General features: G+C 46.3%; 1 protein-coding gene across 1 annotated transcript in view; it reads right to left on the bottom strand.

Annotated features, from left to right (window-relative positions):
* The window catches only part of Acadsb (acyl-CoA dehydrogenase short/branched chain), a 29,882-nt gene extending 16,610 nt beyond the window's left edge, over nt 1-13,272 (bottom strand). Inside the window, exons 1-2 of the mRNA XM_048338078.1 lie at nt 13,190-13,272; nt 1,317-1,476 (exon numbers count right to left, since the gene is read on the bottom strand). Coding sequence (XP_048194035.1) covers nt 1,317-1,476; nt 13,190-13,234 — 205 coding nt within the window. The 5' untranslated portion in view covers nt 13,235-13,272. The remainder of the gene's footprint in view (nt 1-1,316; nt 1,477-13,189) is intronic.
* Between the last annotated feature and the right edge of the window lie 49 nt (nt 13,273-13,321).

Genomic DNA, 13,321 nt, shown 5'->3' on the forward strand with positions numbered 1-13,321 from the left:
TCCTATCAATGCCTTTCACCTAGCTGGAATTACAGGAGTGAGTCACCACGCCTGTCCTCTCGACTTACATCTTGATCTTCCCAGACTAGCTTATTCCCAACTAACATGGGCCTATTTACAAATGCAGGTCACACACAGAGGCTTTCTTTGTTTTTCCTGTGCCAGTAGTAGGGCTTGAACTCAGGGCCTGGGTGCTGTCCCTTAGTTTGTACTCTCAAGGCTGGCACTCTACCACTTGAGCCACGTCTGGGTTTTTGGTGGTTAACTCAAGATAAAAGTCTGATAGATTTCCCTGCCTGGGCTGGCTTTATACTGGGATCCTCCTCAGATCTCAGCCTCCTGAGTAGCTGGAATTAGAGGTATGATCCAGCGCTGCCTGGCTAACATGGGCCTTTTTATAGCTGCACCCAGAGCAGGGTTTCTCTATTTCCACACCATGGACGTTTGAAGCTGGACCGTCTTTGCTGTGGGAAAATCTGTGCCCTGCACATAATTAGCAGCATCCATGGTCTTGCACAACTAATAGTAGGCCCATACTCTAAGGCTGAGAAACTGGGAAGGTAGCTTCTAGAAAATTCTCGGGAGCCAGGTAACAGTTGCTGAGATAGCCTTTTATTCTGCTGTTGTTGTGTTTCACAGTTTGGATATATATTACTTCCACTCAAGTGGCTCAAGTCTGTAATCATCATCATTTGTGAGGCAGAAACCAGAGAATTGTAGTTCAAGGCCAGTCATTTGAGGCCAGCCCCGGAAATAGTTCTTGACAATCCATTTCAAGCAATGTGTGAGTGCACTGGCAAGTGACTGCTAGCCAGAGATGAGGCAGCACAATGGCGGTGACACCATCTAATCCCAGTGACACCAGGAAGCAAGTAGGAGGAACGAAGCTCAATAGGAATCCCAACCAATGCAACAGGGGCTGGAAGTGTGGCTAAGTGGTAGAGTGTCCACTAGACAAGTGCAAGGCCCTAAGTTCCATCCCCACTACAGCCAAAAAGAAAAAGAAAAAACAAACAGAACTTCAATCGTACACCTGTAATGCAGTTACTTGGGACGCTAAGACGAGAGAACCACTTGAGCCAGGGGTTTGTGAGTAGCCTGGCCTACACAGTGAGACTGTTTCAAAAGCAAAACAAACATGAAACAAAACAAAAACACCCCAAAAGAACCAACAAAATAAACAAACAAAAACCAAACCAAAACAATGAAACCCCATATATAAATTTAGATGAGTACATCTTCTACTGTCATGGCCTAAGATAGACCCAAGAGAGGCAGGAGGAGCCATGGGGCGAGCAAAGGTGGGCGATGCTGACCTACTTCCTGCATCATCCTCTCTTCCTCTGAAAACATCTGCAGTGGTGCGCAGGGCAGCTCATTATTCGTTGGCTTGAGTAGAGCTTCTGGCTGGGAAGATTTTAGGGCATGTGGAGGAATTTTCCAAGAAGACAGGCAACTTGGGAAGTTTCTTCTTAGCTTGAGGAAACAGCCCCATGGAACAGAGAAGAAGGAAGATCTTTAAATATGAGTTTCACAGCCCATTCTTACATTTCATATCATCCAAATAAGGAAGCTTACTTTAGGTATATTCTACAATCCACGTGCCTGGAATACAAACACAGGTAGTTTATCACTGTCTGAGTCTCCTTTATCAGTATTAGATGCTTTAAATAAACCAATAAAAAGGAGTGAAAAGAAGGGTAAAAGGGAGCTCAGGATGAGGAGAAGCACGCAAGAAATTGGAGGAGAAACGTAGCTGCCACCACAAAGAAAACAGACTAGGGGGAAGAGTGGAAAGAGAGAGGAGGAAAACACAGATAGATACATGGTGCAATTCTGCACAGTGCCGACGCTACAGTTTTATGTGGTGTCCTCAGTGTATCCCAACAAATGAAAGCATGAACTGACAAAATGCCCCAAAGTGCTGCGGAACTTGCCTATCCATTTTAGAACAATAGCTGGGCACCTGTGGCTAATGCCTGTAATTCTAGCTACTCAGAAGCTAAGGACTGAGGATCACAGTTTGAAGCCCACATAGGCAGGAAAGCCTGTGAGACTTGGATGTCTAATTAACCACCAAAAAGCTGAAAGTAGAGGTGTGGGTCAAGAGGTAGAGCACCAGCCTTGAGCACAAGAGCTCAGGAACAGTGCCCAGGCCTCGAGTTCAAGCCCCAGGACCAGAGTAAAACAAAAACAAAAATAACCAAATAAGTAATCCATTGATCATATTTCTTATTTCTAGGGGAGATGATTTACTTCACTAAATCCTCTACAGAATCCTTTCTGTCTTTTATGTCACCTTTGTTAATCTTTAAAAGAAAACCCGTCATGGAAAACCTCAAGAAGCAGGCAGGCCTTAATGATAATGCCTATCCTTCTTGCTGACACAATTAACAGCCAACTCTCAATCCTGCTACTGCCAAAGTATATGGCAGCTCAACATACAGGGATGATTTCAGATTCACAGACGACAAGAGGCGAAGGTGCTGGGAAATGTAAAGTAGGGCATATGACATAAGAGTGTGATTACTGAAGATGCTTCCCATGAGATAGGGACTATATGCTAGGTGAATGGATCTGTTTTCAGTCAAAGCATTAAGACATCCTATGTCGGCTCTCTTTAATATGACACAGGAAACAGGTCCTTTCCTTGCCTGTCACTGCACAGCTAGGATGTCGGCTGGTTCCGAGTGTTTCCTGCCCTCTGGTGTTGACTGTGGTTGTTGTAGCTGTGGTGGCCACTCCATCAAAATGATTTTCCACAGTTATAACCCATTGCACCACATCATCACCTTTTTTTTTTTTTTTTTTGTACAGAGCAGCAATTGCACTTGAGTGGAATAATGGTTATTTATGCCTTGCCAAATACTTTTTGGAGTCTGAGTCTGATCTGTTTCCTATGCGACTGACCAGAGTTCTGTTGAGCTGTGGGCAGAGCAAGAAAGTCCATGACCTTGGGCGGGGTGTTAAATAATTTATTTCATTAAGCTCTCAACAGGGAAAGTTACAGTAGCATTAGCAGTATCTGTGGCTCTGCCCTCAAAAGAAATACAGCTATTTGCACATTATATTGAGTTGCTGTTTATGTCTTAAGATATTGTTTGCGGGGGGGGGGAAGCTGGGGGTAAAGCAAAGGAAGGGGTGACATCCAAGAAGACAAATATGCCTCGTTACCTGATTTATGAAATGGTAACCCCTCTGTACAATACCTTAATAACAATAAAGTTGTATTAAAATATTGTTTGTGCTCATTATCACTTCAAAAACCTAGCTATTAGAACCAATGCCAGATCTCATGTGGGAAGCATGTATCACTGTATGAAATGTTTACATGAAAATTTCACAAAAGAAGCTTCATATAAGGGCTCGCTTGCCCTTTGCATTCTGTCATGTGACATGAAGGTACCAGACAACTAGTCTGCTGGTTTTGGACACCCCAGCATCCAGAACCTGTGAGAGGACACATGTCTATTCCCTTATGAGCCAGCAGCACAAAGTTCATCAAAACACTTCCTTTGTAGAAAAGCCCAGCAATTCTACTTTAGCTCACATGCACAAATAGACAAATGTGAATAAAGGATGCAGTAAAGTCGGTAAAGGTGCACAGTTTAAAAAAATCCACTCATCTCCCAATAAAGGAATATATACATTGTGGTACATTAATCCAATAGACAGCTGTTTATGTGAACGTGAGAGCTACTTGGATCTATGTGGACTAATCTTAAAGGAAAATATGACACTGAGAAAATAAAGCAAGAGGTTCTGTGTGGGATGAGAGCATCAGGTGCACTTTCAAAACACACAACTGCCAGCGGATGCGCTCCTACGTGCTCAGACCCAGCCGTGGTACAAGTTGAAAGGCACGGACTGGAAGCACGCAGGGCAGTTCCAGGGTAACAAATACGAGCACACAGGGCTACATCTGAGGGCAGGGCAGAAACATGGGTGTCTGTCAGTATTGTTTTACTTCTGCCTAGAAGGCAGAGAAGGATTTCTTGGGAGTTGCCCTATGTGGGGCTACTCCAGAAGAACGCCAAGCTCTCGACTCCTAACCTGGCAACCCACAAAGACAACTGGCAGAACAAAAGATCAGGGTGACTCATGACGAGATCAACCTCATTGCAGGCCATTGCCTTCTGCCTTGATGAAAAGCCGTTCACAGCACTTCCTTTAATTGCATGTTTTTTTTTTTTGTTTTTTTTGGCCAGTCCTGGGCCTTGGACTCAGGGCCTGAGCACTGTCCCTGGCTTCTTCCTGCTCAAGGCTAGCACTCTGCCTCTTGAGCCACAGCGCCGCTTCTGGCCGTTTTCTGTATATGTGGTGCTGGGGAATCGAACCTAGGGCCTCGTGTATCCGAGGCAGGCACTCTTGCCACTAGGCTATATCCCCAGCCCCGCATGTTTTGTTTTTTATAGTTTCAGTTACCTGTGGTCTACATTTTTTTTTAAATGGATAAAAAATCCAGAAATAAACAATTTCAAGTTTTAACTTGCATGTCATGAATTGGTGCCCCGAGTTCTATACACAGCATCAGAGGAAGAAAAAAAAAAACAACCCTAAATGACTCCCTCTGTATAACTAATGTAAGCTAATTAAAAAATTAAACTGTATGCTAAGTATATAAGGAAATTGATTTCCCTTGTCCAGCCTAGGCAGCGAATCATCTCTCTGTCTTCATGTATTTTCTGGTCCATAAACAATGTCAACGACATCTAGGTTGTCAGATCAGCTGTCCCGGTGTGGTGGTGGCTTGTGTTCAAGTCACTATTTTATTTAACAAAGACCCCGGAATGCAAGAGAAGTGAGGGGGACAATCTGGATACGCCAATGAGAGATGGAGGGAAAGGCGGGAAGTTCCCGACTTACTAAGGGAGGCAGAGGATTTCATATGCTGGGGCTGCTAAGGTCTACAGTAAGGAGGAATCCTCAATCTGTGAAATCGTGAAGGACAAAGAAATCTAGTGCTAGTTTACAGTTGGTCCATTCACATGGAAAAGGGAGTACGCTTCAGGCAAGCAGCGGTACGGCCTGGGAAACAGCCCTTTTTGATAAAGGACCACTGCTGTGTTCTTCCTCTGAAATTGCTGACATTCTCCCACTCCCTTCTGTCCTACCAGGGCAGTGTAGCTCACTCCTTTCTAGTTGAAGTGAGTTCTAAAACTCATTCCTCTTGGAGGTCCTGTGGCCGAGCCAGCTCGCTCAGGAGGGCACCTCTGCCTGAGGCTGCCTAAGAAGCTAGACTATTTTCTGGGGGGGGGGAAAATTGCTTTTTCTTCATCCCTCTTGTTCTGTGTCCTAAAACTACAAAGCTAGCTATTTCTGTGTGAGAAAAGGTCTTCTTTTCTGTCCAACTAAAGTGTATTTGGTATTGTATAATGATATTTCCTGGAAATTACTTGTTTTACTTACCTCAATTGTAACTGTTACCTGCACTGTTACCAGCTAGCCAAGTTAGGGAAATAAAGCTTGTGTAGAAGAGGTTAAAAATAACAAACTTGTAATTGCTAAGTGAAGAGAAAAAAAAAAGTAAACTTTTGACAGGAATTAAAGAATGACCTTTCTAACCGTGGTAATCAATTACACTTAGACTGTGTACCTAGCTCCTTGACCAAGAGGGAGGACAGTTTGGATTGGGAGCAAAGCGTAGGAAACTGCCCCGCATGCAGAGCCGGCCGAGCTCTGGTGAGAGTAATGGCATTGCGCCCTTTTGTGCAAAAGTAAATTGCCTTGATGAAATCTTCTGTATCTCGTGTGTCTCTTCATTTCTGACACCGGAGGGTCGTGCATTTTTAACACAAGGAAAAGGCACTAACATGACATGAACTTACTGACTAGTGACTTTCCTCGAGATTTACAGAACACAGAATATCTGATGACCTTCAGGTAACAATAAGATATGCACCTAGCGTGCCATTGGCTACTGCTTTGTTGTGTCTAAAAGCAGGGAAGCCATGTGTATACTTAAGAAAGGACTGCTTTAAGAGACAAAAACTGGTTACCACCACAGGGGTATTCTGGAGGGAAAACATTTTGCATCGGAGAGAGTTCCTGCTGCCTAGATGTGGACCTCAGTAAGATCCTTCCGCCCCATTCTTGGCATCGCTTCTCTCTCCCTACAAACCCCTTTTGTGTGTACCTGAGTCCCTCCAGGAAGGCCTCTTAAGACGACCATCTTCTATCTCCCCTCCATCTTCTTCAGGGGCTGTCCCTTGAATAAAACTAATTTCTGGAGTGTTGGTTTCCAGGGGTGGGCAGATGTGAGGCAGGAATGCAAGCAGGAACTGAGCTTCCCCTGGTCAGCCTGGGGAATGTGCACCTCTGTCTCCTGCGCCTCCTGTTCAAGTCCACTCCTCCCCCCAGTGGCTACAAACACCTAAGGCTGGCTCTAACTCAGGCACAGCGGAACGTGCCTGTCCTGGTGGCCTGTCAAACTCCTGTTCCTAAGTTATCCCAGGTATCTGCTATAGTGATAGCTGACTGGATGGTGGTTTTGGTTTGTTTTCTTTTTATGATAAAAGGATTAGAGGCTAATGTGTCTCCTTCTGTTCATTGCTTGTTATTGCCTTAAGCACACAAAAGTGAAATACTCGTTTTCGTGGTGGTGGTGTTTTTAATGCTCCCTAGGGTATAAGGATCAACCTGGCATGCCAGTAGCCTTGCAGGTTTCTGGGACACTATCTGACTTCGATCATAACTGAACCTAAGCGTGTGGATGGCATGTAGAGATGGCGCTGTGGTTGGGTGAGTGGCTCGCTCCTCCCGCACGCTGGCGCCCTGGGTGAATGGTGCCTTCCAAGCTTCCTAGGAGGAAGAGGGCGAGGAGACAGCCAGGATTGGTTGGGTTTTGTTCAGTATTCGCTACCTGCCAGACTAGGAGAGGCAATGCTCCAATTTTTCTTTTCTTCTGTTGTTCATGGGCCTGAGCCTCTCTGTGCTCGTCTACCACTTACTCTTTGAGCCACAGCGCCACTTCAGGTTTCCTGGTGGTAAATGGAGACAAGGGTCTCACAGAGTTTCTTGCCCGGAATGGCTTCGAACTAGGATCCTCAGATCTTAGCCTCCTGAGTAGCTAGCATTACAGGCATAAGCCGCTGGCACTTGACAACTACATTGCTTTTATTTGATTACTGGAACCTTTATTTTACTTAATAAAGGCCCCAAAGAGCAAGAGAAGTTAATCTGGATATGCCCAAGTGAAGCCACAAAGTAGTTTACCTTAGAAAGAATAAAGTATACTTAGGGTTCCATACTATGTTCTGTTTCAGGAATCCCCTAGAGGTCTTGGCCCGTATGTGTCAGAGGTGAGGGGTAAGTGCTGTCCACTAAATGAGGAGAGGTCCCTTCCCACTTCTAGCAGCTAAAGGAATCTCAGCTTGCTTCTCGGTAGGTTTTTGTTTGCTTTTGCTTAGTTCTGACTTCAGTCTTCAGCGTCAGGTCTGGCTGAAGTGCTCCTATATCACTTTAGATCTCACCACGGTCCCTCCCCTGCTTTCACGTCCCCAAGGCCAGGCTTCTTGCTTTCTCCACAAACAGTGCCTTCTGTTCATGGCATCCTCCACAATGACCCCAAATGTAACACCTCTGCCTTCCAGTTCTGTTTGCGTAGAGCTCTGGTGCGAAAGGCTGCCGAAACAGATGACACAGAGCGCAGAGGAGCATCAGGGAGGCCTGTTTGCCTTCCGGCGACCTAGGCCAGGCCAGCAAATTCTCAGTCTCTCACAAACATTTGCTTTTCTCCATTCCCAAAGAAGTCTTAGGAGGTAGGATTATTCTGCAATGTAAAGTTTTCCTTTTTAAAAATCGGGCAATGGTTTAGACCCAACGCTTTCCAGTGAGGTGTAGGGAATTCCTTTGATCATCCTTCTTTCCAGGGAGCTCAGGTTATGCGGCAGAAAGGACATTTAAGTAGCAGCCCGACCACCAATGGTCCAGGACAAGGCTGCACAGTCAATGCCTGCGGGTCAGGGTGACACTAAGTTGAGACAAGGGGATCCGTCTTAGAGATGAGTCCTAGCATTGTTGTCACTGGTTTGTCCCCTTTACTTCATAGGTATAAATTCAGCTGGTACTTTTTATTCCACCTTTTCCTTCCTTGGATCCAAGGAGCATCTGAGCTGCAAGGCCTCCTCTGATGTCCACCCATTCCTCTTTCCCTTCTCTGCTTTCCTTCAAAATTCACCCAGAATGTCTGCACACCACTCCAAAGTCTCAGACCTGGCTTCTCCACTTCCCTTACTCTCAGCCGCCCGGTGCCTTCAGTTTTGGTATTCCGATTTCTCTTTGACTTCTGCGATAGTTTCCATACTTAATTTTATGATCGGCTTTTGAAATATCTTTTCAAATACTGATAAAACATTTTTTTTTTTTTTTGCCAGTCCTGGGCCTTGGACTCAGGGCCTGAGCACCATCCCTGGCTTCCTTCGGCTCAAGGCTAGCACTCTGCCACTTGAGCCACAGCGCCCCTTCTGGCCTTTTTCTATATATGTGGTGCTGGGGAATCGAACCCAGGGCTTCATGTATGCGAGGCAAGCGCTCTTGCCACTAGGCCATATTCCCAGCCTGATGAAACATTTTAATTATTAATCTTCTCAGGTTTTCTTTTAGTACACCTTTCTGTCCTGTCATCAGTGCCAATACCAGGAGTGGAGGGCTTGGTTGTTACCACATGCAGACTGTCCGGGGGCTATCTGCTCCTGTAGGGTCTCATCTGGTGAATTCCTTCTGTGAGCTACTGTTTTATCTTGCAAATCCCTTTCACAGACTCTCAATGATTTCAATAGCACATCAGTTTCTAGAGTCAACAAACTGGGCATGGTGAGCAGTTTGCCAGTTTTCTCACTGGTAAGGGAGAAAGGCTGCCTTTCCACATGCTCAAGGCAATATTATACAGACCTATACCGGTGGTCTCTGTTGGGTGACATTGCCCCAGTGGACGCTGGGAATTTGTGGAGACATTTCCAGCGGCCACAACTCGGGAATGCTGCTGGCATCTTGTGGGTATTAGTCAGGGGTAGCTCAAAATATCCCACACCACAATGGACAGCTTCCCATCACAGACAATGGTCTACCCAATGTCAAGGGTGTAAAGGATGAGAAACTCTGGCCTAACCCTCAGGAAAGAAGGAGTTGAGGCAATGCCTGCTCAGGACAAGGCAAGGAGTTTGAGAGCAAGGAGGAAGAATCCTATGGCTGCCGAAGGTGTTTTTTTGTTTTGTTTTGTTTTTTTGATTAGTCTTGGCGCTAGGGAGAAAGGAGTGGGAAGCAAAAAAAAAAAATGCATCTGCAATAAAACCGCCCCTCTTAGGAGGAGGATGGCGAAACGCTCTATAGGCTTGTGTCTTATAAATAGAAAAGGCTGTCCGCTGGGAGTGGTGGGCACCTGTGTGTGCAAGTCCTGCAGAAAGGAGCAGAATGAGCCTGTGCTTGCTTTAGGCTATCACACAGAGGCCTAAACTCCATTACATGATAGGGACTTGCCATGGGAACTCATTGTATTCTCTTGACAACTAGTCACATAGTCTTGAGTGGAGCCTTTCCTTACCTGACTTGACGGCCCGGAATCTCCACCCCTCTGCTACTCTACCTAAACCCACACCATCAATCTTGGGCAGGTTATTTCAAGTCCTACCTCCTATACTTGAGTGTGCTCACAGTATTTCTTTAGCAGTAGCAATAAGGGACCTTAAAAAGTCCTAATGTTCATTATAAACACAAGTATCCCATCCCCTTAATTAAAAATATCATTCCTTTGATGTCAAGGGACTGTGTTATAAGCTCCTACATCTCTTAGACTTGGCCAAGTACTTGGCATAAAACAAAGACAGCCTGCCCCTTCTTTTAGTCAGGTCACACTGCATGGATAACTACTGTTCACTAGTATCTATGGTGGCCCGAGCTGGCCTAGCACACAGCACTACATATCTCATTTAATACTGTTGCTCTCCCGCTTGGCAGTGAGGACAATGGACGCTGAGTGGGGAGGTCCCTTGTCTGCGTTCCTCAGGCTAAGAAATGGTACACAGAATTCACATTCAAGCAGCCCTACCCCATGGCCCGCAAAGTTCTTTCTCCCTTACTGGACACAAACAATCCACTTGCTTGCCATCACAGTCTATTTTGTAGTGGGTTATTACTAAAGAAACATATTTCTTCATAGTTCTAGAGATCAGGAAGTCCCAAGACCAAGCTGCGTTACACATGGTAGGAGGACAAAGTGCAAAGAACTGGTCTACTTATAAAGAATCAATTCTTGGGGCTGGGAATATGGCCTAGTGGTAAAGTGCTCCCCTCATATACATGAAGCCCTGGGTTCGATTCCTCAGCACCACATATATAGAAAAAGCCAGAAGAGGGGCTGTGGTTCAAGTGGTAGAGTGCTAGCCTTGAACAAAAAGGAAGCCAGGGACAGTGCTCAGGCCCTGAGTTCAATGCCCAGGACTGGCAAAAAAAAAAATCAATTTTCAGAAAAATGTCATTAGTCCACTCAAGAGGGCAATGCCCCATGATTTTACTTCCCCTGAGGTCAGTTCCCAGTACTGCACTGGAGTTTCCAACACATGCACACTGGAGGTCACATTAGAACAACAGCACCCCCTAACCTTTCTCTACCTGGAGGTCAAATGGACGTCCAAAACGCAGGGCCAGCTAGCATGATGATTAGCAAACAGCCGAGCAAAACTTCTGGGCAGGTTGGACACTGCTAGCTGGCAGATAATCCTCTCAGGAAGATTAACTGGATGGGATCACTTGAAGAATGTTCTCCATAAATCACTTCTTCTGAAACATCGAGGTGATGAAAATGCTCTGCAGCCCACAGGTTGACTAAAGGTTTGATTGTCCCCTAACTGGCATGCTTAAGTGACATGGAGTGGGGGAGTTCTGAATGATCGCAGGAACAGGATGGACAGATCTGAGAAGGCAGAGGTGCCAGTATTGCAAGCCGAAGGCCGTGTGGCCTGGGCACGCTGGGGAGACCTGTCTTTATTTGCAAAATTAAGTCACCTATTGCATCATTCCTATGGATTCATAAAAAGAATAAGTAGGACAGTGGGTATAAAACACTGTCCCCGGTCGGGGCATTCAACAAAAAGTGCACTCTCCATTTTAGCCCTACCTTGTGATTTCCTCTGTCCCATGGCAATATAACTATCCTTCAGCTCTGGCTAGCTATCTTTCTGATTTTACACCCTCAATAGCTCACCACAATCTCAAAGTATCATCAATTCCTTCAAACAAACGCACGCCCCTTTTGCTGGCACGTCCCTGCTCTCTTTTACCACTTAAGTTCTGAAAATCAACTTCGGGAGCGATTCTCTCTCGCTTCTCTCTCTTCCACCAGCGGTCTTCACTCTTTGAACTCGCTGACCCACCATGGATCCCTCAGGATTTCTCCCATGCTGGAATATGTGGCTAGAGTTCTAACTCCTTCAGTGAAAGATACTCTTCTTGAAGGTGGGCTGCTTACATCTTTATTATGTCTTCTGTAGCAGGCAATGCCATACTCCCATGAACATAAGAACTCATTTAATCTTCAAAGCAACCCCATGGAGTAGGTATTATTATTCTTTCCATTTTACAGGCTAAAAACCTGAGACCCGAAGAGATTCGGTAATTGAACCATAGTTATGGCATAGGTAGTGATAGGGTCCAAATCCAAGTAAAAAAAAATCCACTCTCCTGTAACAGTCACTGTCTAGTTAATTACAAGTGCTAATCTTTGCAAAAGAGCTTTAGAAACCATGAAGGAATACAAATCAGAACCAACAAATCCAAAGAAACAAAATAGCTCTTCGACTTCTGTAAGGAAGGATTGGTGGCAGTAGTATTGCAGATTAAGTTTATCATTCTGTCTGAATACCGATTTCATCACTTTTTAAGCTCTTGGTAAGGCCCTTAATCCTTGTCATCAATCCCTTCATCTGCAAGATCAAATTAGTATTTACTAGGATGTTTGTGAGAAAAACTTGGGGGTGAAAGGGGCTGGGAGGAGGAAAACTGGGAGAAAAGGAGGAAGGGGTGACACTGTTCAAAAAGAAAGGTACTCATTACCCGACTTATGTAACTGTAACCTCTCTGTACATCACCTTTACTATAAAATTTAAAAGAATCAGAAGCAGTGAGTGGACAAATATACATGGGACAAATACAGTTTGTGGTCAATAGATGTCTCTAAAAAAGGATCATAGTGTTGGAACCCAGACAATTTTCTTTGCTACACGGTTAGCCAACTTTATTGTCCCGAGAACCTGTTTCCTTTCTTCAACTCTGAACACTCAAGCAGCTCATAAAACAATTATTTCTAATGTGAAACAAATAGAGGAGTCTTGCCTCTGGGCATACAAGACTAGCTAACAATAGAAGAGCTGGAAAACTCGTTAAAGGCAATGCAAAGTAAGGTTACAAGGCAGCTGGGGGCCTTTAATCCTACTTACTAAGATAGCCTTCGGAAAGGGAGGGGAATACAGGTGGGACTCTTATCTCCAATTAACCACTCAAAACAAGCTCCAGTGGTTAGGACGCTAACCTAGAGCACCGGTAGGCTCAGGAGCTGTGCCCAGGCCCTGAGTTCAAGCCCCATACCTGGGGAAAAGAGTAAAAATAAACAGCAAATGTCAGCCACGGAGGACTCACACGGACAAACCTGTGTCTCCAATGTGTGCTGCTTCTAGAAAGCAACCGACCAGGGAGGGGAGAGGATTAGGGTATTTAATGTTGTAGTGACAACCCACCCCCCCGACAGTTCACGTAGGTCCCGGGTGCAGACACATCGGTGGGTCCCTTTATGTAAGACCTTCAGGCCTCACCCTCGAAGCCAGCGTGGGTAAACGATCCCCGGGGGCGGGGGAGGAATGCATTCCCCGAGGACAGGTGGGTTGGGGCGCCCGGAGGTGACATTTCTGCAGAATACCTCCGGAGGTCCGATTCGCAGGCGTTGACTACGGCACTGGGGTATTTCGCCGCCGCGGCTCTCCGATTACCAGCACGGTGCGTGCTTTGTCCAAGAAGCTTCCAGACCAGCCGTCTGGCCCGCTGCTCCCCAGCTGGGGGGAACCGAACGCCAGCCTGGCGCAGGCCCAGGGCGCGCGGCGAGGCTCCGCGGGCGCCCCGACCCCGTTTCGCAGGCCTGGTCGGCGAGGACGCACCAGACACCCCCGCGCCCCAGGAAGTCCACCGCCCAGCGCTCACTCACCAGCTGGCTCCGGCGCAGCAGGCCCCACGCGCAGCGCGCCGACATCCTCGCCGCAGGCCAGAACCGCCAGCTCTGGCGCCCGGGCCAGCGAGGGCGCAGCAGCCAGGGGTGGGCGGGGCGGGCGGCCCCGCC

This window comes from Perognathus longimembris, chromosome 2, assembly GCF_023159225.1.
Source record: "Perognathus longimembris pacificus isolate PPM17 chromosome 2, ASM2315922v1, whole genome shotgun sequence".
Lineage (NCBI taxonomy): Eukaryota > Metazoa > Chordata > Mammalia > Rodentia > Heteromyidae > Perognathus > Perognathus longimembris.